Below are 27,014 nucleotides of genomic sequence, written 5' to 3' on the forward strand. Positions count from 1 at the left end.
CTGATATTTGTGGGCAGACTCTTGACCTAGTCATGCTGCCTTTGTTCAAGGCAAACTCATTAACATTTTGTGTGGAGTCAAATTCCTTTGTAAAAGCACTGGTTGAAGTCAACACGCCCAAAAGGTGTCATCATTACCATCCCATCCAATCTGAGTTATCTATGTTTTGTTACATGGTCATTGATCCTGGAAATCCTCATTAAAGCCTGGGGTGAAGGCGTGATTCCTTCCTCTTGTTCCTGCAACCTTCAAGTTCTCACTACTGTCTCTCTCTTTATTAAGGCCTCTCTTGGCCATGTGCTTTCTATCTCATTTTCCTTTAATTCTTCTACCAAGGAAAATGTCATAGGGATTCACGCCTGCCCTATCAAAAATATTGACTTCTCTGTATTCCTTCATTCTTCACCCATTTTCTCAGACTCCTTGCTCCTTCTCGAGCCCCAACCCACAGAGGAAAATTCTTTTTATAACCGCCACTGGCAGGTTATATTATTCATTGGAAAAAAAGATCATTTTCTCCCCCCCCCAACCACCCCTCCCATAGCCGACACATGATTCCACTGGGTATCACATGTGTCCTTGATCCGAACCCATTTCCATGTTGTTGGTATTTGCATTAGAGTGTTCATTTAGAGTCTCTCCTCAGACGTGTCCCGTTAACCCCTGTAGTCAAGCAGTTGCGTTTCCTCGGTGTTTTTACTTCCACAGTTTGTCCTCTGCTTGTGGATAGTGTTTTTTTCTTCTAGATCCCTGCAGATTGTTCAGGGACATTGCATTGACACTAATGGAGAAGTCCATTATGTTCTATTGTACCACAGCGTATCAGTCTCTGTGTACAATGTTCTCCTGGTTCTGCTTATTTCGCTCTGCATCATTTCCTGGAGGTTGTTCCAGTCTCCATGGAATTCCTCCACTTTATTATTTAGCACAATAGTATTCCATCACCAACAGATACCACAATTTGTTCAGCCATTCCCCAATTGAAGGGCATCCCCTCATTTTCCAATTTTTGACCACCACAAAGAGCGCAGCTATGAATATTCCTGTACAAGTCTTTTTCCTTATTATCTCTTTGGGGTACAAATCCAACAGTGCTATGGCTGGGTCAAAGGGAAGACAGTCTTTTATTGCCCTTTGGGCATAGTTCCAAATTGCCCTCCAGAATGGTTGGATCAATTCACAACTCCACCAGCAATGAATTAATGTCCCCACTTTGCCACATCCCCTCCAGCATTCATTACTTTCCTTTGCTGTTATGTTAGCCAATCTGCTAGGTGTGAGGTGATACCTCAGAGTTGTTTTGATTTGCATCTCTCTGATTATAAGAGATGTAGAGCACTTTTTCATGTGCTTATTAATAATTTTGATTTCTTTAATTGAAAACTGCCTATTCATGCCCCTTGCCCATTTATCAATTGGAGAATGGCTTGATTTTTTGTACAATTGATTTAGCTCTTTATAAATTTGAGTAATTAAACCTTTATCAGAGGTTTTTGTTATGAAGATTGTTTCCCAATTTGTTGCTTCCCTTCTGATTTTAGTTGCATTGGTTTTGTTTGTATAAAAGCTTTTTAATTTGATGTAGTCAAAATTATTTATTTTACATTTTGTGACTCTTTCTAAGTCTTGCTTAGTTTTAAAATCTTTCCCTTCCCAAAGGTCTGACATGTATACTATTCTGTGTTTGCCTAATTTACTTATAGTTTCCTTCTTTATGTTCAAGTCATTCACCCATTCTGAGTTTATCTTGGTGTAGGGTGTGAGGTGTTGGTCCAAGCCTAATCTCTCCCACACTGTCTTCCAGTTTTCCCAGAAGTTTTTGTCAAATAGTGAGTTTTTGTTCCAGAAGCTGGGATCTTTGGGTTTGTCATAGACTGTCTTGCTGAGGTCGTTTACCCCAAGTCTATTCCACTGATCCTCCTTTCTGTCTCTTAGCCAGTACCAAATTGTTTTGATGACTGCTGCTTTGTAATATAGTCTGAGATCTGGGACTGCAAGGCCACCTTCCTTTGTATTTTTTTTTTCATTATTTCTCTGGATATCCTTGATCCTTTGTTCTTCCAAATGAACTTTGTTATGTTTTTTTCTAAATCAGTGAAGAAAGTTTTTGGAAGTTCAATGGGTATGGTACTAAGTAGATAGATACATTTGGATAGGATGGTCATTTTTATGATATTAGCTCGTCCTACCCATGAGCAGTTAATGTTTTTCCAATTGCTCAAGTCTAGTTTTAGTTGTGTGGAGAGTGTTTTGTAGTTGTGTTCATATAGTTCCTGTGCCTTACCTTCTGTCTTGGAGTCAATACTGTGTATTAGCTCCAAGGCAGAAGAGTGGTAAGGGCTAGGCAATGGGGGTGAAGTGACTTGCCCAAGGTCACACAGCTGGGAAGTGTCTGAGGTCAGATTTGAACCTAGGACCTCCCATCTCTAGGCCTGGTTCTCAATCCACTGAGCTACCCAGCTGCCCCTGGAAGTGTGTTTTGCATGACAATAAAAATAAAATTTAAAAAAAGAAAAGGTATTTTTACACAATGGCAGTGATGCTTTCTTCTGTTGTAGCATTACTAGAGAAAAGAAAAAAAAGCAGCCAACCCTAAAAGAAACCAAGTCTCTATTTCTGTGCAGTATGAAAATATTTTATACTTAAAGTTGCAAAGCATTTAGTATTATTCAAATAATTTTGACATACATTACCTCATTTTGATTTTCCCACCAAAATGTAGGATATATTATTGTGCGGATAAATATATCATGTACTAGAAACCTCATTGGATAGATTAGGAAACTGAGGCTTAAAGAATTTCAGATACTTGCTCAAGGTCACCTAGCTAGTTAGAAGAAGAGCCAGGACTATAATACAAGTCTTTTTCCTCCTAATCCAATCCAGTGTGTGTGTGTAAGAGTAGGGGAAGGAAGAAAGTTCTCTCTTGTTCTTAGAATAGTGAGAACACTAGAAGTCTTCCCCACTCCCAAAAGATGGAGAAAAGGAAGAAACCTGGGATAAGATCAGGGGATGCTGGAGCATGTCAAGCTCCTGGAAAATAACCAATGGGAGACAGCAGGAAATGGGAAGGTTAACAGGTGGAGAGGGGAGGGTTTACGGACACTTTCTGTTCTGAAACTTCTTATGTTCCTCATTTCATTAACAGCGGCAGCAGAATTTCATGGACAATTGGCGTTGAGCACTAACAGGGAGGTAATGAGAGAAAGAGGCTTCAGGTAAAGGCTGTTTGTATTTAAATTTTTTTCGGGGGGGGGGGGGAGGAGGGTGGTGTTTTTGAAAAGCAATTTCAGAGCTGGTCAAAGTTATCACCTACCAGCTCTGCCATTCCATGACCTCCACGAGGGCAAAGAAAGATAAAAGAGTTGGTGGGGCGAGTTAGCTCTTCCTCTCTCCTCAACCCTCTACTCGTCAATACACTCCCAAAGGCCGATGGGGAGGGCTAGAGTAAGGCTGCAGATTTCACAGTCTCTCAGACTTGGGATTGTCTGGGAGGAGCACAGGAAGAATTGCTGGGAAATGTGTCCTTGGCGAGCCCAGAGAGAATCAGTCACTCCATAATTTGTATTGTTTTGCTGCTACTCCATTAAAAATACTGTGTGGTCCAAGGCAAGGAAGAGAAATTCTAGAAAGAGAAGGCAGGATTCATGCCCTCCGGGAGTTCACTGTCAACTGGAGGAGACAGAACATGATCCTGGAGGAAAAGCACCCAAACTCTTTGAAGATGATGAGAACACAAACGTCACAAAGGCAACGTACAACTACATATATGAGCAATAAAGGCAGGATTTGTGTGATCACAGTGAGGTAGAAAAATTTGAGAAGCCTTCCAAGAAAAGTATCCTGAGTTGTGAAGGATGTGAAGGGCTTAGATAGAGTAAGAAAAGAAGCTGGAGGATGCCTTTGGGCTTGGATTTGGATCTGATATGATAGGCCACAAGATTTCCATTCATGGGAATAGCCCAATTAACGTGGCATTTCAAGAAAAATAACTCTAGCAGTTGCATGTATTGGAGGGGTGAGAAACTGGAGGAAGGGAAGAAAAACAGTTCAGATACTGGGCAGTCAGACCTCCTCAGATGGTCAGGAGGCTAAGGGGTAAGGGAGGGAAGACTAGAGCCATTGTCTGTTTTGTGAGTCCCTGGGGAACAGAGACTCCTTCTTGGTAGCCCTTGTGTCCTCCACCTAGCCTAGCACAGTAAGGTCAATAGTTATTTGTTGATTAATTGACCAAGCCATGCATGCTACCTGGCTTCCAGGATCTACTCCAGCAACTGATGTTCAGCAAAGCCAGCACTAGATCAAAGGCTCTGGAGAGAGGAGGTGAACCAGGCCCCGGAGCAGTGGGCTTGTGAGCTCCAGAAAGGCAAAGAGATTCAAAGGAATTTAAGGTGCTGAGCAGAGGGGGAAAGATGAAATGACAGAGGAAACAAAGGCTTGATCTTCAGGGCATATCAATTTATTAAGTAATGCACAGCAATTGCCTACCAATCCAGGTCAGGGCTGGACCCCAATACAGGGGATATAGACTTTTATCTCTTATAAAGAATTACAGCCAAACCTCTGTATTTGACGGTCTTGGAACTCGTTGAATTTAGTATTTGAGGCATTACATTTTGATGAGAAAAAAATTCAATGTTTGCTTGGCACTCAATGCAATTGCTAGAACTTGTTGGCATCAAGATCTTGGGAAGCATATGCCCACTCCAGCCTAAATAAAGGGTCTCGTGTTAGCTCAGTAGCATAAGGAAGAGCTAGTCACTGAAGAGTCATAGGAACTTCAAAGTGAGCAGCAACACCTCCTGATTGGGGTTGGGGGGGTGAGGTGGAGTTTTCTTCAGGTGAGGAGGAGGTAAAGGAGGATGTTTCCACTTCATTAATCAAGGAAATATGTGCAAAATGGGTGCAAGTACAAAACTTTGTTGAAAAATATCACCGTGATAATGTAACAAGCCAAATTATAAATTTGTTAAATGACCAGACCATTCCCCACTTTACAGGAATTTGGAGATGCAGACAAAAACAAAAATCATTTAAAAGATTTCTCATAAAGCTTAAACCTGGTGAATCTCAAGCAGGGTTCAGTGATCATAAGGGACAGAAGGGCGGTGGCCCTCAGAGATTATGGAAGGGGACTGCTCTTCTAGACAATAACATTTCTCTTCCCCACCATTCCCTTAAGTTACAAATGCCTCTCAATACAGCTAAAGTTAACTTAAAATTATTTTATTTAATTATTGTTTTTTATTTATCCTCTATGTATTATTGATGTTTATTTACTAAAATACAACTCCATTAATGCATATAATGCCCCATAAAATCTGAATTTTCTGGGTGTCTGGAATGGATTAATTCAATTTTTGTTATTCCTTATGAGAAAATTCATTTGGTACTAGACCTTTTTGGTACTTGAAAATGAATTAATGATGAGTACCAAGGAACCACTGTAATCAAATAAGGCCAATTAAAAGGAAACAATATAACATTAGGTAATCTGATTTCTAATTGGATGAAACATTAGGAGCTTTCCAAATTGGGAGGGGGAGAATGAACAGGTGCAATTCCCAGAACTCAGGAAAGAGGTGTCCCATTCCTTCAAAATTTCTGTGTAAAAGAACATGGAAGCAATTACTGATAGATCAGTGTGGGGCCAGTTTTCAGATAATACATATAGGTTGCTCGAGCTGTACAATTGTGAAAAAGTTCCTTACATTTATTTTTGGATCTAATTGGGTTTCTGATCAGCCTAATATAGGTCCTTAGTTAAGGGTCTCTAAATCACACGTAGAGATGGTCCAGGTTCCCAGTCACCCAGGGTTAAGTTCAAACAATACAATAAGGTTTTCTTATAATTCCCACAACTGAATACAGTTTTCTCGCAAGACAGAAGTTGGACTAGGCTCATCATTGAATAGGAAGAGATCGGAGATAGCTCCAGAATTGAGTCACAAGATGGAGTCAAGTATAGTTCACTCAGTTGCCTCAATTCTCACTACCATTTGCTGTTCTGATCCCTTCAATTCTCTCAGCTGAGTGGTCTAGAAAGAATCACTAATATGGATATTAATTATTATAGATTCAGAGCTAGAAGGCACTTTAGACAACTATGAGGACCAGGGTTGGTAAGGAAGCTAGTATGCAAAGATGGGCACTAGAACCTAAATTATATAGATAGGAAAGCAAGATGACATGATTTTCTATCATAGCTGTAGATCAAGCCTGGGCCTGGAATGGGGAAGAACTGAATTCAAATCTGACCTCAGGCACTTACTAGTGGTTTAACCTTGGACAAATCACTTAACCTTTATTTGTTTTAATCCACTGGAGAAAGAAATGGCAAACCACTCTGGTATGTTTACCAAGAAAACTCCATGGACAGTGTGGTCAGTGGAGGACGTGAAGAGTCAAAAGTGATTAAACAAGTAGATCTGGAAGGGATCTAGAAACCATCTAGTCTAACCCCTTCATTTTATAGCTAGAAGTTAAGTGATTAAATAGGTTAAAGTTCTATAGGGAGTTAGTGCCAGAGGCCGGATTTGAACCCAGGTCCTCAGACTCCAGAGCCAGTGTGCTTTCTGTTAGTCTATAATATTTCTCTTGCTCTTAAAAGAAAATAATATGTGATAAGTATAAATGGGCATGGAGGCTATTGAATTTCCCTGTAAAGGGCTCTATCACCAGTAGTTCTTTCCCCTTTCCTACCCAACCCCACAACACACACACACACACACACACACACACACACACACCACTCAAGGGCCATGTACACTATGAACTTGGCCTAACTGTAGTTTTCAGAGAACTCCATATTCCCCACAGGGAACAGAGTGTGATGGTGTATACTCCCAGAACCAGGAGGTAGCCCCGGAACAAAAGCTTGTCAAATCTGTACAGGATTGCAACCCATGAAGCTTCTTGTTGGGCAGTCTGGTCCAGAGCCTGAACACAGGAGCTGATGGACTGGAGCTGAACCAGGGCGTCCTTTAGAACTTCCCCTTGGGTCTGGTGATCTTGACAGTGAGGGACATCTGAAATGATGGGAGAAAACACTTTAGTAAGTTAGGATGGCCAAGACCCACATCAGTTCTCCATCCACAGCTAAGTCAGGGAACTTTGGTGGTATGAGGATCCAAACAATCTATGTTGTGTTGATGCCACCTTCACTGTTTCTTTTCTTTTCTCTCTGCTCAATTGTTGTTCAGCCATTTTCGGGCATGTCCAACTCTTTATGACCCTACTTGGGGTTTTCTTGGCAAAAATACTAGAGTGGTTTGCTATTTTCTTCTCCGTATCATTTGAAAATTTAGGAAACTGAGACAAACAGGGTTAAATGCCTTTTCCAGGGTCACAAAGCTAGTAAGTGTATGAATTCAGATTTTAACTCTGGCAGATGTGCCTTCCTCACTCCAGGTTGGGTACCCACTGTGTCCCCTAGTGAATTATTAAAATTCTGGTCTTCATGACCTTTCTCCAGACTACTGTAATGGCTACTGGCCTGGTCTCATTGCCTCTAGTTTCTCTCCATTCTGATCTAGTCTCCAATCTTGCCAATAGACTGCCATAAGAAAATGTATGACTCTCACCATGTCACTCTTCTGATCAAAAACCCTCAGTGGCTCTCCCAAAGGCCTCCATGTTAAAATGCAAATCCCTCCATGTGGAATTTCAAGTCCTTGAAAAATCTACATTCAACCCATCTTTCCAGTTTACTCTGCTTTCCTTATATATCACAATCCAGCCATATTGGATTCTTATCTGATGAGAACTGAATGTCCCTCAAGACCTGCCAAGAATGGGGCTACCTTTCATATGAGTTGCTTAGATTTATAATTATGAGGAAACTCTCACATCAATCTTTAGAAATAACTTAGATCATCGGTTGGGTCTCTGAACAGCAAACACCAGTGGTTCAGTTCCCTAGTCCCATTGGACTAGGTTCAAACAATGCTCACTTTCCACAATCACTGCCCTCCTTTGGAGTCCTAAGCAGAATCAGGCAAAAATGACCTAAATTTTCCCTACGGTATTTAACATATCATTAGCATTCCATTTACATTATAGTTTGCTCCCTTACCCTAGTAGGCAAACAAACAGGTGAACGGTGGGTAAAGCCAGGCAGACCAAAGTGGACCAAAGATAAAGTGACATCAGTTCCCTGGAGATACAGGACAACAACTGTCCTTCCTTAGTGAATAAGCAAGATAAAAAAAACATTTCTGAAAACCTCTCAGAGCCTTTCTACCACCAGCCCTTTTCCATTGTCATGGCCATTCCATCACCAGGACCATTCCCATGGTTTTCCTTCCTCTCTCAATAAAGCTTACTGCCTTGTTATGGAGAATGCCATTAATTCTTTAAACAAGACCCCAATGTCTGCCCCCACATCATAGCTGTGCCCTGGTCTTCTTCTGCCTTCTGCCTCCTTTCACTTACCTACTCTCTCTCCATCCTTGCAAAGCATTCCAAATGTTGATATCCTCTTCCTTCAAGGACTAGTCCAGATGTTACCTTCTCTGCCAAATCTTTCCTGGTCACATCCTCCTCAAATTTCTTACAGCATTTTTTCTGGCTCTCTCCATGCCCTTATCACATTCTACCTTCTATCCTACTTATCTGTGAATATGGATAAACCATCCCCCTCTACAATTAGATTATAGATTCTTGGGGACAAAGGTATTTTTTAACCTTTGTATCCCCTATCTCCAGGCAAAGTGCCCTCCACATCATTGGTGCTTGATAACTGTTAAGTGAATTGACTTAAATGGGGGAAATGCCAAAGTTACAGTGGTATATCTGAGTACATATAGATCAAATTCTTGGGAGTAGGCACCATAGGCTTGAGGGTTAGCCCACATTTGTCCTATTAAAGCCCTGGAGACACTGGAAGAAGGACAATTGGGATAGGAAGATTGTCTCGCTTTCTCATATTAAGTGAATAGCAAATCTAAAGCTTTGGAATTAAAAGCTTAGGTACTTAAGATTAAAAAATATATACCTCTTACTCTCTAAAGTAGGGTTCTTAACCATTTGGGTGTCATAAATCCTTTTGGTGGTCTAATAAGGCCTTGTAGACATCTTCCCAGAACAAAGTTTTTGAATGTACATATTGAAATGCATAGACTAATAAGTGAAAACATTTGTATTGATATACAGCTATTAAAATATTTTAAAATAAGTTTATGAGCACCAGGTTAAGAATGTACAGGATAAGTATAAGGCAGAAGTTATAGAAGCTTATTCTCTAGTCCAAATGAGACTGATTAAAAAGAGGAGCAGATGAATGGAGCAGATAGATCAGCGGTTCTCAACCTCTCAATTTGTAGCAATGAGAATACATAATGCATATCAGGTATTTATATTCTGAATCATAACTGTAGCAAAATTACAGTTTTGAAGTAGCCACCAAAATAATTTTTTGGTTTGGGGGTCACTGCAACATGAGGAACTGTATTGCGGGGTCATGGAATTAGAAAGGTTGAGAACCACTGAGATAGATCTTTAGACCCCAAAACAATTCACTTGAGTTGGAGCCAGGAGGGTGTTTCATAGATCTAAAATCCTTAGCATGGATCCATGATCCATGCTTTAGGTGATAAATATGAAAGGAAAAAAGAGGGAAGGAAACTCTGGACATCTCACCTACCTGTTGGGGAGTCATCCACCACCAAAGAGGTTCTGATGGGATGGGTACTATCAGCTAGTCTAGCCCTGGAGGTCCTTTGGAAACAAAAGAGGGGATGGTCCTGTCCACTGTTTCTCTCTGTATGGAGGAACTTAACCAGAAGGATAGATTTAGATAAGCTGAGAACCAGAAAGGCCATACAGATTGTGAAGAAGACACCTAGAAAAGAAAGGTCAGGCAAAGGTAGAATTATCAAGAGGACACAATCCCTTTTCTCAAAATTAAACAGCAACATTGAATTTTTGTGGAGAGGTGGCAAAATTAGCCCTCTGGTAGCCTCCAGACTACTCACCAATCAGAGGTGTGCTCATTGCACTCCTGGGTACCTCATCCAACATGTTGACCTTGAAAACTGTGTAGCCCACCAGGATGCTGGTCTTGAAAGTGATCCTGCTGCGGCAGTTTGGGGGTAGATAGAAGCTGCCCAAATCCACAACCATGAGGAAGATGCTGGGAATTAAAAGATTTACCACATAGACCAATGGTCGTCTCCGGATGATCACCTGGGAAGGGAAAAGGAACCAAGTAGTTTGGATTCGATTTTGGGTTCCCCTTACTCTAGTCTGCCTAGCCATTCCTAGGGTTGCAGGATAGATAGCATGTAGTAGGACAGACCTTTGAACTAAACAACTGGTCAAAGGCTTCTCCTCCAATACCACCCTGAACTCCCAACTTTTTTTTCAGTTTCAAAGTTTCTTTACTTATGTGTAATATTACCCCAAGGTTAGGAAAAATAAAAAGTTTCAAATGTCAACATTAAGGATTAGTGTTGTGAGAAGGGGTTTAGAACTAAACTGATCAGTTTTTCCAGGTAGAAAACTATGTCTTATTCCTAGGTAACTGTATTATCAAAGGCATCTAGGCAGTACAGTAGATGAGACACTGAATTTAAAGTGAAGAAGATCCAAGTTCAAATCCATCCTTGGGTACTTAACAGCTGTGTGACCATAGGCAAGTCATTTAACCCTGTTTATCTCAGTTTCCTCATTCCTCCAATGTCATTATTATTAAGTCATTTAGTCACCTTAAACTTTGGTTTTCTTATCTCTTTCTCTAAAATTGGGATGATAAAACCTTCCAGAGTTTTTGTGAGGATCAAACAGAGATTATATTTGTAAAGTGCTTGGCAAATCTTACAGTGCTATATAAATGCTAGTTGACATTATGATGTAATATAATTATTTCATAAACATTAATCCTGAAAATTTTCAGTGAATGTTTCATAAATTACCTAGTCTCCCAAGCTCAAATATAATGCTTTTAATGACAGAAATTGAGAAGCAACAGGCAGCAATGGTTTGAGATCAGGAGAACCTGGGTTTAAATCCTATATCTTAGACGTAATGGCTGTGTGACCTCAGATTAGTCACTTAACCTCTCTAACCTTAACTTCCTCTTCTATAAAATGGGAAAGGTGATAATACCTGCAGTACCTACCCACAGTAGGGTTGTGAAGCTCAGATGAAGTTTGCTCTGCAGCCTTCAAAATATCTACTATTATTATATAAATAATATTATATAAATCTTCTTACATTCCCTCTGGCATGATGGTAGGCATAAAGTAGATAGTCAATAAAAATTTATGTGATTGGAGTTGAATGACAAAGAACTTCCTGGCAAAGAGGATTATGATGGTTGTTGTTATTGCTGTTAGATATTATTAAATCTTATTCCCTAGTGTAGGCATCGAGGGCATTAAAAAAAAAAACAGATGGATTTTCATCTGTCTGAGATGACCGCAGCTAGACCTTTTAAGAAACCAAAGTAATGAATCAGGTTCCTTTCAGCCAGAAGAGTCTTAGACTCTGGGCCAGCTGCTTATGGAGACAATAGAAAGCAATGTTCTAGTGTCATGGTTTTTGGCCTGACCCATTTCTCTTATGAGTGCAGAGTCCCTCCAGAATCATGGCATCATCATCTTTGAGAAGAGAGCTCAAAGGAAAGAAAAAAAACTGAATTTGGTGGGGTGGATATTAGAACTGAGCTTGAAGAATACAGACTGACTAGGTCAACCCAAGGAGGAGGAAGAGCTTGATGGGTTAGACAGAGATGCTACCTCATTGATCAGGCTCCTTAGCCATGGTTCTGGGAGTTCATCTCAAATCAGTGGAGTTAGACAGGGCCACAATCATTTAGCTGATAATAGTTTACTGGTTATTGGATTTGTTTTTGTTTTTTTAAACATTAAACATTATTGGCTATGAACATCTGAAACAGAGAAAAACATTCACCAGTTGGCAATGATTTGATTAAAACCTGTTTCCACAAATAGGGCTCAAGAAAAACAGCAACAAAGCTAACTGTTCTCAACCTGTACCTCTCCTGTTGATGTTAGCAAGCAAAAGTTCATATTGATGATAAGAGATGGAAAAGAGAAAATGGGAAGTTAAGAGGTTTGAGACTATTAAGAAGGTTTTCCAACAAAGTCCCACACCTCTCTTGAGGGAGATATTAGAACTGTGATAGTGTGATTCAGAGAGAAAGAAAGAAAGAAAGAAAGAAAGAAAGAAAGAAAGAAAGAAAGAAAGAAAGAAAGAAAGAAAGAAAGAAAGAAAGAAAGAAAGAAAGAAAGAAAGAAAGAAAGAAAGAAAGAAAGGAAAGAAGGCGGGAAGGAAGAAAGAGAGGGAGGAAAGAAAGAAAGAAAGAAAGAAAGAAAGAAAGAAAGAAAGAAAGAAAGAAAGAAAGAAAGAAAGAAAGAAAGAAAGAAAGAAAGAAAGAAAGAAAGAAAGAAAGAAAGAAAGAAAGAAAGAAAGAAAGAGAGAAAGAGAGAGAGAAAGAAAGAGAGAAAGAAAGAAAGAAAGAAAGAAAGAAAGAAAGAAAGAAAGAAAGAGAAAAAGAAAGAAAGAAAGAAAGAAAGAAAGAAAGAAAGAAAGAAAGAAAGAAAGAAAGAAAGAAAGAAAGAAAGAAAGAAAGAAAGAAAGAAAGAAAGAAAGAAAGAAAGAAAGAAAGAAAGAAAGAAAGAAAGATGAGAAAGGAATCAGGGTCATAAAATTTCTGATTCTTCTCTGACTGCTGATTAGCTGTGTGACCTCCAGAGGGTCTTTTAAACTTTCTGGGTCTCCATTTATCTTTTTATTAAAAGAAGGAGGAAATGTAGTACAATGGAAAGAATGTTGATATTGGAGTCATGGAACCCAAGTTACTTGGCTTCTTGGGGCCTCAACTTTTACATTTGAAAAATGAGAAGATTACACTAGAAGACCTCAGAAGTCCTTTACAGTTCTACATCTATGATCCTATTAGGATCATAGAACTTTGTAGTGGAGAGAAGATTGTGGGAACAAATGGGGTTAAAACTGTGAAGCACTTTTGAGAAAAGTCTTTAGGTAGTCCTAGTTGTCAGAATTATCAAATGTCCTTCAGCACTGACTAAATGTAATAGTATCTTATTACACAATCCACAGTGGTGCTAGTTTCTATAAACTTATCAAGACTTATCTTTGTTGTAAACAATGAAATAAAATGAGAAAATTAAATGCTGGTGGATCTAACTGGGGATTAAAGAAATGGCAGTGTTTAAGTCTACAAAAGAGAAGGCAAGTAGGAGATGATGGGTACCTTCAAATTTCTGAAGGGCTGTCATATAGAAAAAGGGGCAGTTAGATGATGCTGTGGATAGAGCACAGGTCCTGCAGTCAGGAAGATTTATCTTCCTGGGTTTCAATCTGACCTCAGACACTGTATGTGACCCTGGGCAAGTCACTTAGCCTTATTTGCTTTAGCTTTCTCATCTGTCAAATGAGCTGGAAAAGGAAATGGCAAACTACTCTAGTATCTTTGCCAATAAAAGCCCAAATAAGGTCATGAAGAATCAGATATGACTGAAAAATGCCTGAAAAACAAAAATTGTCAGAATTATTATATTTTCCTAAGCTGGGGTCTGCATAGTATATGTTCACTAGGTCTACAGTCTAATTATTGTAGAAGCAGAAGACTGTGGGGTAAATCAGGACCAGAACAAAAGTACTCCATAAGCCCAGGGCTATTGGGCTACTCCTATCAACTCAGGGGCCATTCCATCAACCCCAAAGCTATTTCACCAACCTATGCTATTAAAAATCTTAAAAATCACTTCTTTTTAAAAAATAATTCTGTCATACTTCTGGATTGAATGGAGTTTTGAGCCTTCCATTCATGGATCAAGACTCTGCTCCAGACTTTCCACAACAATTTCAAGTGGCAGCAATTCCAGAGGTGACTAAATTTTGTCAAAGTGGGAATCACATAACACACGTATAACCCAATGGAATTGCTTGTGAACTCTGGGAGGGGGGAGGAAAGAGGAGAGGGAGACAACATGAATCATGTAACTTTGGAAACCCTATGTGTAAATTTGTTATTGAATAAAATAAAATAAAAATTTTAAGTAGGAATCACATATGGGGCTTGATAGGGTGTAAAGGGAGCAGTGTTGGAAGGATATAGAATATATAGTTATTGCTGCCATCCAGACTGCCCCTAGTAGCAGGGGAGAGAGAAAGAGAGAGGGGGGGAAGAGCAAAAGAGAGAAAGAGAGAGAGAGAGAGAGAGAGAGAGAGAGAGAGAGAGAGAGAGAGAGAGAGAGAGAGAGAGAGAGACTCTCTTTGCAAAGCTAGATAGTGATAAGTAAATAAAGAAAAAAATCTAGGCACTGCTATAAACTTTAAGTGGGAACTAAGTAATTGTATCTATCAACATGTCTCCCAGATCAGATAGATGAAAACCATCATACTTGGGGATAATCTATTTGGATTGATGTTGGAATGGAATAGCTCTCTCTCTGTGGAGGCTAGACTAAACATTTGGGAGCTCTATCCAGTCTAGAGATTCTGTGTTTGAGCCTACTTTCAGCCTCCATGAAATGGAAGTATAGAGTGATCTCAAAGGACAGCTGACTTGCTGAGCTAAGATCCTCTAAGAGCTACTTCACCCTAGGACAAACGCAGAGGCAGCATCTAAGGTGACCCAGGGATGGTTTGGGACGGGACGTGGCACCAAATTTGGCTCAGTAGGAAGCTAGTCTTTCTGGATCCATCACCATCCAGAGCCCATCATTTCTAATGGACTAAAGGAGCCGGTGCCTTTAAATTCCACAGGAAAGGAAGAGAAAGCACTTTAGTTTCAGTCCGTGTTCTCCATTAGACACCCTTCAGGTGTTAGCAATATTATGCCACAATTTCATTATCCATTAAAGCTAGGTAATAATAAGTACACAAAGGTATTTGGAGCCTATTGATGTTAATGAAAGAGATCAATCTAATTCAGAACGTGTGTGCCGAAAGCTCCTTGGAGATGGAATAGGCCCCAAGGTTAGCCTCTAATTGCCTCCTTGATGGTAGACCCCACCAGTACTTAATTTTGCATGACCGTCTTTATGACATAGTTGGAATTTTGACGCCCAGATTCACGCTCCATACGGAAGCCCATTTCAATCCCTTCCCATCCCCCTTCCCACCATTCCAATTTTGGAGAGAGCTGGGAAAGTTACTGCCACTTGGATAAGTTTCTCTGTGTCCCTAAGTGGGACCATCTTGGATCTGGCCTGTAGGTTGGGACAAAGCAAGATCCCACTGAAGGGTGCCTTTCTCCTAATGTCTCCTCCTGTATTTCCTCAAAGAGAGAAAATGAGTCCACTGGACAGAGTTTGTTTTTGTCCATATTTTTGAGTCCCTTGCCAAACACATTATCAGCATTCCACAAATATTATATGATAACTAAGACTCCACTCTACTTGAAGTGACGTTGGAGAAGCTTTCTAAAGTTATGACTAGTTCTTTATCACTCGTTGAGAGGACCAGTGGTACTCTGGGATCTCTACAAAAGAAAAAGCTGTCTTGGTGGATTTGTGAGACATCTTATCTGCAGGGTGACTCAGACCTGCCTCTGAAAGGAAACAGAGTAGAATAATACCTTTTCCCCTCTTGAGTACTCCTTATTCCACTTTCCAGGCACACCAAATTCCTGCCTTGAAAATCCAAAAATGGGGATATGGGGGGGGGGGGGCAGCTAAATGGCTCAGTAGATTGAAAGCCAGATCTAGAGATGGGAAGTCCTGGGTTCAAATCTGTCCTCGGATACTTCCTAGTTATGGGACCCTGGGAAAAATCACTTAAGTCCTTTTGCCCTTACCACTCTTCTGCCTTGGAAACAATATGTAATATTGATTCTAAGATGGAAGGTAAGGATTTAACAAAAAAATTCATAAATCAGAGTGGAATTATCTGGAGTTGATTCAGTGCTGAGGACTCAGAGCTACCCCTTTCTCCATCAAGTTAAAATTTCCCCATTTCTTCATCTTTTAAAAAAAAAAAACAACTCTACCTTACAGGAATCAAATTCTGTCCCTGTTGTTTCTAGGAACCAGTATATCCAATAAAGTATTGGAGGATGCTTCCCCTCCTATAGCTATTGGAACAGGTCCTAGGTTCCACAGAGATAAGAAATATCTGTTCTCTGGGCCCCCTGGCACAGGCAATCTTGACTTCAAAGTATCATCTGCCTCCTCTGATAAGCAGTATGTGTCATGGAACCAATAGATATGATTGTACTATTAGGTGGGATCTACCTGGACTTTTAGCAACTTTGATTCAGTTCAAGCAGCAGCAGTGTTCAGAAGGACCAAAGGATACAGTACATCTCCAAGAGATTGATGCTTTCCCATCCTCAGCCTCACATCCCTTACTGTGTGACAAGATTCACATTAGAAGAGGGTGATTCGATTGGAGGGAAATGAGCCTACTCTCTGAATACCTTGTGGATTCTGTCCCTCTCAGAAGCAGTGCTCCCCTCCTCCTTACAAGGCAGCAGGACCAAGGAGGAAAGGGGTCCTGCATTTGGGAGTGAAAAGAGACCAGGGTCCTATCTTACAGGCAGTGGGATGTTGGAGATCTCATGCTTCAGTATGTATCTAAAAAGCTTAGCTATTTAACGTGTTCAAAAAGGTATCACTGGGTATTTAGTTGATGAATTGATTCCAAGATTCAGTATATAATAGGAATGGAGCAAGTAAAGAGGACATGGGAGATTAAGGGAGACCAGGATCTAACAATGAATCAACATTAAATCTTAATTCGCATTATACACCCTGCAGTTAGCCTACCCATCCAACCTCTACCCATCCTAGGAACTGAGCATTCCATGAGAATGGCTATATCTTTTTCCACTGCACCCCAGAAGTTTTTCCCTCATCTGAGAGGGTACCATCCTAGTGGAATAAAGAAGCTTCAAAAGAAAAAAAGAGTTTAATAAAGGATCTGAATTGCCTGTTTGTTTTTTTCTCCCCATGTTTTGATGATGCATAAAAAGAAGAAATATGACAGTGGGGAAATCCGGGGAAAAAGCTGTAGACAAGACTTTCAAGACCAAAATGGGTATTACCACTTTATGCAGACTCTTTATGCCTCAGTTTTCTCATCTGAAAAATGGAGGGAATACTCTCGGGTCTCTCCATCTAGGTGTTGAGAGGATAAATTGAGAGCTGGGGTGAGAGCGTTGGATGGAACTACAAATGATTACTGCTTCTGCGGATGCTCTGTGCCTGTGTATTTCTCAGCGTGCCGGCCCTGTCTCTTGTCTTTGTTTGCCTCTTTCATGCAGTGTAGGTAATGGTGTGTGCATCATTCTCCGGAGTGCCTGATAGGTGACTGTTCCACCTGGCACGTGTTAGTCCTATGCATTTCCCTTTAATGCTCTCCATTATTTGGGCTGCATTAATAATGTTTGCAGGCTGATATCTTTAAAATTAATGAGGTGTTTACTCTTATCCAAGAAACTCATCAAAATAAAGGGGAGGAAAAGCTTCCTTTTTTTCCTTCTTCCTGCTAAAGAAGTGGACAAGTAGGCCATGATACAATCTTTGATAAGGGAATAGAAGAAATCGAGGCAAGACCTCAAACTTGCCACTAGAAGGTGGGCTGCCATTGTCACGACCCAGCCTCACATGTCAGTTAGGCCATAAGTTCTGTATGTGCAATAAATGTCTTCTGATTGAAAGGAAGTGCTTATGTGGCGAGAGAATGGAGAAACAGGACAGAGACAGTTAAATAAAGAATCCTTGGGCTTAATAGGTACTTCTGCTTGATATACTTGGAATCTGGGGGCCTTCCAAGATATCTCGCAGTAGAGATGCTGCTAAACACCATTCTAAGAATTTTCTCCCTGAAGATCTGGACTTCCCTGGAGCCTGGAGCTTTTTTGCAGCTGCCCCCAGGTTGAGTTTAAGGTCTGCCTTGGAAGTCTGAAAGGGACCATTTCTTGTAGAGTATCTCTTGTAGATCCAGGGGGCCACGCTGCTTACAGCTTCTCTTTTCCTGGACATGTCTATGATCTCCTTTGCCACGAAGACTCCAACCACCCCTCTCAGCCAGCCATTTTGGTAGAATGCTATGGATTGCTCTGCTGAAGGCTAAGAGGCTGGGCTTGGCCTTTTCCATGTGGCAGAGTGTTTGGTGAAAAGACCCACTCGTGGGAGCATGGTGGGCATGGAAGTGGCTAACAAGCTAAGCTGTAAATCATTCATTTCATGGGATGTGCAACCGGGGTCACCTTCTTATCGCAATAGGCTTCAACTCTCCCTCTGACCATGCTCCCACCCTTTCCAGTTGTCCCTGCCCAGCAAATGTCCAGGTTAACATACAGTCCTGAATACCCCCTAGTGGTGTATTGGAGAATGACACTTCCTCATCTTACAGTCCAGTGGTCACCGATGAGCTTTCATAGGGCCATAGGCCCACAGATCTGAAGCTGACAGGGGGCCACAGAGGTTATTAGTCTAAAAACATTTTACAGAACAGCTAGGTGGTGTAGGGGAGAAAGTGTGAGCCCTGGAGTCAAGAAAACTCATTGTCCTGAGTTCAATCTAGTCTCAGACACTTATTGGCTGTGTGATCCTGAACAAGTCATTTAACCCTGTTAATTTCCTTATCTGTAAAATAAAATGGAGAAGATAATGGCAAACCACCCTAGTATCTTTCCCAAGAAAATTCCTAATGGTGTCAGAAAAGTTAGACTCAACTGAAATGGCTGAATATACATCTTATTTCACAGACGAGGAAACTGAGGCAGGTGAATTGAGTTGCCTATGGTCACAGAGATAGTAAACAGAGAGTGAGGATAACTAAGGACCTCTGACATTAAAGCCAAAGCTCTTTCCAATAAACACAGTGCACCTCTCAAAATCCTTTTTTGACTGGTCTTTCATAATATTGATGCAAATCATAGGAAATTTGTTATTTGTAAGGAATGAGGTAACTATTGACTATCTTTTTTTCATAAAGTACTATACTATAAGGAGATCTTCTTTTCCCCTTTCATTCCAATGAGGATTTTGAGAGTATACTAGGCAGTTAATTAGTCTATGGTATCTTTGCTCTTGCTAAAGCAATATTGAAAAACTTTGAGAACTAGGGCCATGGTGGGTTGATTGATTCATTCATTTCCTCAGCCCAGATTTTCCCTTCTCATTCTTATGCTCTCTAAAAAATGTAAAATGCTCTCTTGGTCCCTTTGTTTGATTATGGGCTGCCTGTATCAGAGGAAATGAGTGTATCTCTACAGGACCTATGACTGGAAACTGAAGTTCCAGGACACAGCTGAACCTTGGGAGCTTTGCATAACTACTCCCTCCAGTATAGAGCACTACAAAGAGAAAATGAACACTAAGAGGAAGGAGGTAAAACACCTACGTGAAACTGAATCTGGGCAAAGTCACCAGCTTCATTGTGCATGACGTGGTAGGTTGAAGGCACAGAAAGAAGTTCCCACTCGCCATCATTCATGAACAAAGCTTTGTCTTTCTCAATGTCTTCTGTGCTCCTCAGGAAGGCAAGATCTAAATCTGTCACTGGACATAACAGAAACCATTGGCCTTCACATCGCAGGAGAGACTTCTCTAGTCTCCTCTCTTCTTTATTGTAATCCTTCCTTTCACTGCCATCACTATTCCCACTATCATTTGTATTGGACTTCCCATTACATGCCCCAAGTTGGGTCTCCCCTAAAGGATGGAGCCAAGATGGCAATTTAGTAGCAGTGAAAGCTGGAACCACTCAGAGAATCAGCTCAAACCAAATTGGGTCTCCCCATTTTGAATACTGGGTGAAAGGAATAGTGAGAATGAAAACTGAGCTATGGTATCCATGGGTTGATGGAGTGGGCACTACTATTTCCCTACAATTTATCTGTAGAGATAGCAGTTGTATCACAATTTCTCCCAATTAGAGGTAATGTGGGTAACCCTAAGAACCAGATAGATCCTCCCAGGCTTGAATTGTAGCAGAGGTAGGATCATATAACCATAGACCTAGAGAGAAAGGACCTCCAAGATCATCTAGTCCAGTGTCATCCTTTTACAGATGAGGCTAAGAAGAAGTTAAATGATTTGCCCAAAGTCATATAAGTAAGAAAGCATCAGAGATAGGATTTGAACTAAGGTCTTCTGACTCTAGCACTAGTGGTCTCTTCCATATGTTTCATTAAACTGTGAAAGTAAGCTTTCCAAATGTACAAGTCTGATTATGCTACTCTATTCCTCTAAAACCTTCACTGGCTCCTACTTGCTAATGGGATAAAGTATAAACTCCAAGACTCTCTTTGTCTGATTCCAGCCAGCCTTTCCAGTCATACTTTCACACAATTCTGCATCACATAGCACAGCCAAACTCCATATGCTCTCTCCCACATTTCTGAATCTGTGTAGGCAAGCTATCCCCAGACTTAGAATGCTCTCTGTCCTCATCTCTACCTATTAAAATCCTTCTCTCTCTGCTTCCCAGTTGGAAACTCCTCACTCCCTAAAGTTTTGCTATAGCACTTGGCCTGGATCTACTTGTGCTACACTTATTTACATACATGTTACATCTTCTTCACACTCCCACTGTCCAATAGAATGTTAGCTCCACAAAGATGGGATTGTGTTGTTTTCATCTTTCTTTTCTAGGCACCCAGCACAGTGCCTTGAAAAGATCAGATTCTTCCTAAACAAGATGAGTTGAGTTGAACTGAATTCAATTGAATAAACCACCTAATGAAAAGGATGAAGTCAAGCAATGACAGATGTCAGCTGTTTTCACTTTGGCATATGTTCTCTCCATAAGGACATTTTCCAGGGAGCTGACCCCATCTCTCTGAGTTTACCTGTGTGCAGGATGCTTTTGAAGGTTAGGCTGCAGTTCTGTGTATCAAATGGGAAAGCATATGTCTCCAAACTGCATGCAGAGACCACCTGGATGGGCTTATTGTTCTTAATGGTCCCAGATGAGTTCACGTAAACATAGGGAAGATCAGGTGATTTTTCAACATCCATGCTACATAAAACACAAGAGAACTTGCTGTTGGATAAAAGGTCTGGAAGGGTTAAACAATTCTGATTATACTAAGGGAGGTCTGTTCAGTACTAGCCATGACACCCATGACTGACCTCTATAAAGCAGAAGGAGATGGACATTTCCCTTGGGATGATTCAACTCTGGCAGTGGCCTCAGTAATGACATTCTCATGATTTTTTCTCTGTAGCTCTATTTCAGTATTATTTTGGTCTCAAAGAGCAATAATCCTATTCATATAGTAATGCAAGCATACATAATTAAATGCTTGTCTCATATGAAGTCAACTCGCTATGTTTAAGGCTCACTCTAATTTCTAATATTCTATTCACTCTGTCCTGTATATGCAGGACAACATGCCATTGGCTCAAATTCAGAATCAATTATAAGGTAACTTAGAATGGAAATAAACAGCTTTTGGTCTGAGTACTCAAACAAGTCACTGCCCATGGAAATGGAATCAATTTCACATACAATTCATTGATGATGATATCAGGGGACCAGATGGCACTCAGGGGAAGGGAGATTTCTCCTATTCCATCAAACAGGCTGGAGTTCCAGGCTAAAAACTCATCATTCCAAATCTGTAAGAAGTCAGAAAAGAAACTTGTCATAACGTAGCATTGCTAAAGAGCAGAGAAATTTAGATAGATAACCCCTGGGTACTGTCTATTGATTAACTAAGTAGATTTCTCCCCTCCCCCTCCAACTCACCACCAGTCATAAAGAAGATAGGCAGTCCTAAACCAGAAAGAGTAAACATACATTTCAGATGGAGTCCAATAAGGTGAGTTTGGCATTTGAGCTCTGGCTAATCCTATATCAAATAAGTAAACATTTATTAAGTGTTTACTATGTGCCGAGCACTGTATCCAAGAAATGAAGATATATAATAGGTGAATAATGTATAGTCTTTATTAGGATAATTATATTTTTACTATCAGCTCTAGATCAGAATTCCAATAGAAACAAACATGCTCAATTACCTCTTTGTACCATATACTAGTCTTTAGTTTTTGATTCTGTGCATCCTGCAGAGTCAAAAAGAAAGAAAGAAACATTCAAGTACTATGTTAAGTCTCAGAATGTCAATAAATCAAAGACCTAGTTCAATGGTATGTCATTTCAGGAAGAAAGAAATCAAATCTCACCAAGCAATCCTGATTTTTTAAGCATCACCTCAACTCTTCTTGGCTCTCTTAAGTTCCCATTTATTATGCACACCTGTCTCTATGAGCTTTACTATATTATCTGTGACAAAATGGCACTTTGACTGCACTTGACACCCTGAACGAATCACTAGTTTCTTTTCCACTCTAATTAGTTACTCTGCCATTAATCAGAATGAAGAATAATATATATTCTTAGCCAATCTTGGGCTAAAAATATGAGACCACGCTTTTATTTGTAATCAAGATGTTATTCATAATCTTTCAAAGTATGTTGTTTTAGCTGCTATAGACAGTTATTCATATTAAGTCACACTGGGTATGGATTTTCTTTCCCCTAAAAGAGGCTGGATGGACTGAACATAAATAAGTGTTCTGTGGATGACATGACAAATGTAATTCTTTGAGGCCTGCAGTGAGTCAGTGATCATCATTAAAACTACTATCTCTCAATATGGATTCCAGTGACTAGAATCCTAAAACTGCCAGGCTACTTGGGGGTTGGAGCTGGAGCTACACTGAAGGGGAGTGGGGGAAGCAGTGTACAGCCTTGAAAGAGTTTCCAGGGAATGTATAGTGGAAGACAGATATTTGTAGTTAAAGGGAGCTTCGTGAACTCATGTTTTCCTTTTGCCTCTCAATGATAAGCTGTTAATGAAGGCTATCTCTTTAGAGAGAAGAAAATAGGGAAAGAAGAATAAAATCCAAGATGAAGAAATATGAAATGTAACGTCCTCTTTTGTGCACATTCTAACCTGCTGTTTTCATGTCCTACTGTTATTTTGTGGTCTGATCTCGGCTCAAAGCCCAGGATCCGTTGAAATAGGCAAGGGCCCAATCTTCCTTTGTGTTTTGTATGGTGTTTAGGGCATGCCAACTCTCAGTAAATAACAAATCATAGCTCTTGTGTTGGTGCTATGAAAGCAACTGGCAATCGGCCTTTAACTAGGATTTTCCCCCCTCCCCCTTTTTCCTGGATTGAAAGCATAAGATCGGTTATACATCAGTGTGGAGATGTTGTTGTTCCCCTTCCCACCTCCAAATTCATTCAATGAGGTTGTCATTTGAAGTAAATATTATAACCTGGAAAATTGAAGTCCCTTTTTGCTATGAAGAAGATTGGAGTACTGTTGCTGACACCTTTCAGAGGAAAGAAAAGATGGGATATTAAGCCGATGCGGGGGAGTCCTGCTTTAGTACCTCCAGAGAGGTCACTTTGGATGGACAATGTGTGTAGTCTTTCATGGCCACTAAATGGACGCTTTGAGACAATCAGGTTTTGGAGACCGGTCCCCTAGTATTATACAATAGGAAAGGATTGAATTCATCCGTAATTCCCAGGAGAACAGCTTGTAGCCACTAAAAAGGGTGACTCCCAGCCAAGACAGACTCAGCTCATGTCCTGGCAGTTGAGATAAGGCCTTTATTAAAACTCAGACCAGGATCAGTGGAATAGACTGGGGGCAAGCAACCTCAGCGAGACAGTATATGACAAACCCAAAGATCCCAGCTTTTGGGACAAAAATCCACTATTTAATAAAAACTACTGGGAAAATTGGAGGACAGTGTGGGAAAGATTAGGTTTAGATCAACACCTCACACCCTACACCAAGATAAATTCAAAATGGGTGAATGACTTGAACATAAAGAAGGAAACTATAAGAAAATTAGGCGAACACAGAATAGTATACATGTCAGACCTATGGGAAGGGAAAGACTTCAAAACCAAGCAAGAATTAGAAAGAGTCACAAAATGCAAAATAAATAATCTGGATTACCTCAAACTAAAAAGTTTTTGTACAAACAAAACCAATGTAACCAAAATCAGAAGGGTAGCAACAAATTGGGAAACAATCTTCATAAAAACCTCTGACAAAGGTTTAATTACTCAAATTTATAAAGAACTAAATCAATTGTACAAAAAATCAAGCCATTCTCCAATTGACAAATGGGCAAGGGACATGAACAGGCAGTTCGCAGCCAAAGAAATCAAAACTATTAATAAGCACATGAAAAAGTGTTCTACATCTCTTATAATCAGAGAGATGCAAATCAAAACAACTCTGAGGTATCACCTCACACCTAGCAGATTGGCTAACATGACAGCAAAGGAAAGTAATGAATGCTGGAGGGGATGTGGCAAAGTGGGGACATTAATTCATTGCTGGTGTAGTTGTGAATTGATCCAACCATTCTGGAGGGCAATTTGGAACTATGATCAAAGGGTGATAAAAGACTGTCTGCCCTTTGATCCAGCTATAGCACTGCTGGGTTTGTACCCCAAAGAGATAATAAGGAAAAATACATGTTCAAGAATATTCATAGCTGTGCTCTTTGTGGTGGCCAAAAATTGGAAAATGAGGGGATGCCCTTCAATTGGGGAATGGCTGAACAAATTGTGGTATATGTTGGTGATGGAATACTATTGTGCTCAAAGGAATAATAAAGTGGAGGAGTTCCATGGAGACTGGAACAACCTCCAGGAAGTGATGCAGAGCGAAAGGAGCAGAACCAGGAGAACATTGTACACAGAGACTGATACACTGTGATACAATCGAAGGTGATGGACTTCTCCATTAGTATCAATGCAATGTCCCTGAACAATCTGCAGGGATCTAAAAAACACTATCCACAAGCAGAGGATAAACTGTGGGAGTAAAAACACCGATGAAAAGCAACTGCTTGACTACAGAGGTTGAGGGGATGTGACTGAGGAGAGACTCTAAATGAACACCCTAATGCAAATTCCAACAACAGGGAAATGGGTTCGAGTTAAGAACACATGTGATAACCAGTGGAATCGTGCTTCGGCTATGGGAGAGGGAAAGGTGGGGGGGGGGGGGGGGGAGGAGGAAAAGAAAATGATCTTTGTTTCCAGTGAATAATGTATGGAAACGACCAAATAAAATAATGTTTTAAAAAAAAAAAACTCAGACTAGGTGAGACTAACTCATTGTCATTCCTATCAGCCTAAGGATCATGGAATCTCCTTGCACACTTCCCCAAGCACAAGAAATGGAGATTTTAATCCTAGTTCTATTTTGCAATGAGAAACTCCCAGCTGGGGAGAATAAGGTCCAATGCTGTCGCCATTGTTGGGAGACCTAGCATTTAACTTCAGAGTCTCTTGAGAATCTCAAAGTCAATGTATTTAAATTCTTAGTCTGTTGTGTGATAAATGTACATGTCGAATTTTTCCTCTTTTCTCCTTCAGTTGAAGTTGGAAAAATTCCTTCCTCAAATCAAGGAGTCACGAGGATGGGGAAAGGGGTCCTTTCACTGTGTTGCTTCAATCTCACGATTATTTTATCCATTAGATTCTTGATTGTCTGCAGCGACCGTGCCTTACTTCGTTTCTCTTCTTGCCCACTTCTCTGCTCAATTGCTTTTACTTTCGAGGATTTTTCCCTAATGCTTGGCTGATGGGGGTGGGTAGGCTTCATCTCTCCAAGCCCAAAGAACACAATGTCAAAAAAGGGAGTTTGAGGCTAAAACGAAAATCTTTTAGTCAAAGGAAACAAGTTTCTCAATGCCAGCTGGTGAACATAATTGGTTCTCTGGTGGCATTATTCACAGCTCTTCCCCTGCGCATCCTTTTTTTTTTTATTTTCAGATACCTTCCATCTTGCTTGTTAAAAGCAAAGGATATTTCAGAGAATTGGAATTCATTAGTCTTCCTAACAGAGGGAGTCTATTTAGATCTAAATTGGTGGTTAGCAAATATACAGATAATTCCCCCACATTCTTATTTATCTTTCCCAGTTCCGGAGACTATAGAAACAGATGCCTCAACGTCTGGCTGGGAGGCTCTAGTCAATGGACTGGAATACAAAGGTATCTGGGATTCGGAATTGACAAAACTCAATAGAAACAAATTGGAACTCTTCACTGTTGAGTAGATTATCTCTATAATCAGATTTCCCTAAGGTACTCATAATACCCAGATATTCTCAAACACGACTGTAGTCTTTTATATAAACAAAACAGGAGGCACACCATCACAGCCCAAGTGAGGTGCAGGGATGAAAGCTGGGCCATGAGTTCTTCATTTCTAACAAAAGTTATCAGCAGTTCAGCTGCAAGAGTTCAATGCACATTGGGAATGTCCTTGCATGAGTGGAGTCTGTGCCCAGCATCAAGTCTTTTGAAGCTTTGGCTAACTCCGATTTTCTGAACCAGTCGCAAGCCTTCCAGTGAGGCCATGCTGATTTTTCATTATTAGATAAGTGAATGAATAAAAAACACTTTGCAAATCTTAAGGTGCTATATAAATGTAAGCTTCTGATATTTCAGGACACATTCAGAGTAGCCAAGATGGACAGAAAGATAATAACTGGAACTGATGCAGCAATTCTTTTTTCAGTCAATAGGCATGTATCAAGTACCTACTATGTGCCTGGCACTGGGCCAAAAGCTAGAGATACCAAGAAAGGCAAAAGATACATTTTAAATGGGAGGCATTAGTGTAACTATGATATGCTGATCTTTTTTTCTCAAGGAACTTATAATCAAATAGGGGAGATAAGACATACTCACATGAGTATTTATAACAGGGCAATATGCACAAAGAACCATGAAAATATCAGGAGTCTACAATAGTTCAGAAGAGGGAGAGATTACTTCAGTTTGGTTACAGAGGCAGGGATCAGGGGGTACATTAGAGGAGGTGGCATTTACTGAGCCTTGAAAGTTGGGTAGGAATTTGAAAGGTTGCCAAAAAGGAGGAAAGGCCATTACAGGTATAGAAAATAACATTTAATTACACTTATTAAGTGCCTTTGGGGGATATTAAAGAAAAGAAAAGAAAGTTCCTGCCCTTGAGAAGCTTATGTTTGTTCTCCTGAGGTTTATGACAGGTAGAAT

The 27,014-nt window shown here is 40.3% G+C and overlaps 1 protein-coding gene across 2 annotated transcripts in view; it reads right to left on the bottom strand.

Moving 5' to 3' along the window:
* Positions 1 to 4,570: 4,570 nt before the first annotated feature.
* Positions 4,571 to 27,014, bottom strand: part of HTR3B (5-hydroxytryptamine receptor 3B) — a 65,461-nt gene continuing 43,017 nt past the window's right edge. The window contains exons 3-9 of one of the 2 annotated variants that reach the window (XM_056794366.1): positions 21,969 to 22,013; positions 21,457 to 21,566; positions 20,795 to 20,964; positions 19,345 to 19,502; positions 9,975 to 10,185; positions 9,644 to 9,841; positions 4,571 to 7,028 (exon numbers count right to left, since the gene is read on the bottom strand). In XM_056794366.1, coding sequence (XP_056650344.1) covers positions 6,769 to 7,028; positions 9,644 to 9,841; positions 9,975 to 10,185; positions 19,345 to 19,502; positions 20,795 to 20,963 — 996 coding nt within the window. In that variant the 5' untranslated portion in view covers position 20,964; positions 21,457 to 21,566; positions 21,969 to 22,013 and the 3' untranslated portion in view covers positions 4,571 to 6,768. The remainder of the gene's footprint in view (positions 7,029 to 9,643; positions 9,842 to 9,974; positions 10,186 to 19,344; positions 19,503 to 20,794; positions 20,965 to 21,456; positions 21,567 to 21,968; positions 22,014 to 27,014) is intronic. The other variant, XM_056794367.1, reaches the window with a different exon arrangement.

Source organism: Monodelphis domestica, chromosome 4, assembly GCF_027887165.1.
Source record: "Monodelphis domestica isolate mMonDom1 chromosome 4, mMonDom1.pri, whole genome shotgun sequence".
In the NCBI taxonomy this organism is placed as follows: Eukaryota; Metazoa; Chordata; class Mammalia; order Didelphimorphia; family Didelphidae; genus Monodelphis; species Monodelphis domestica.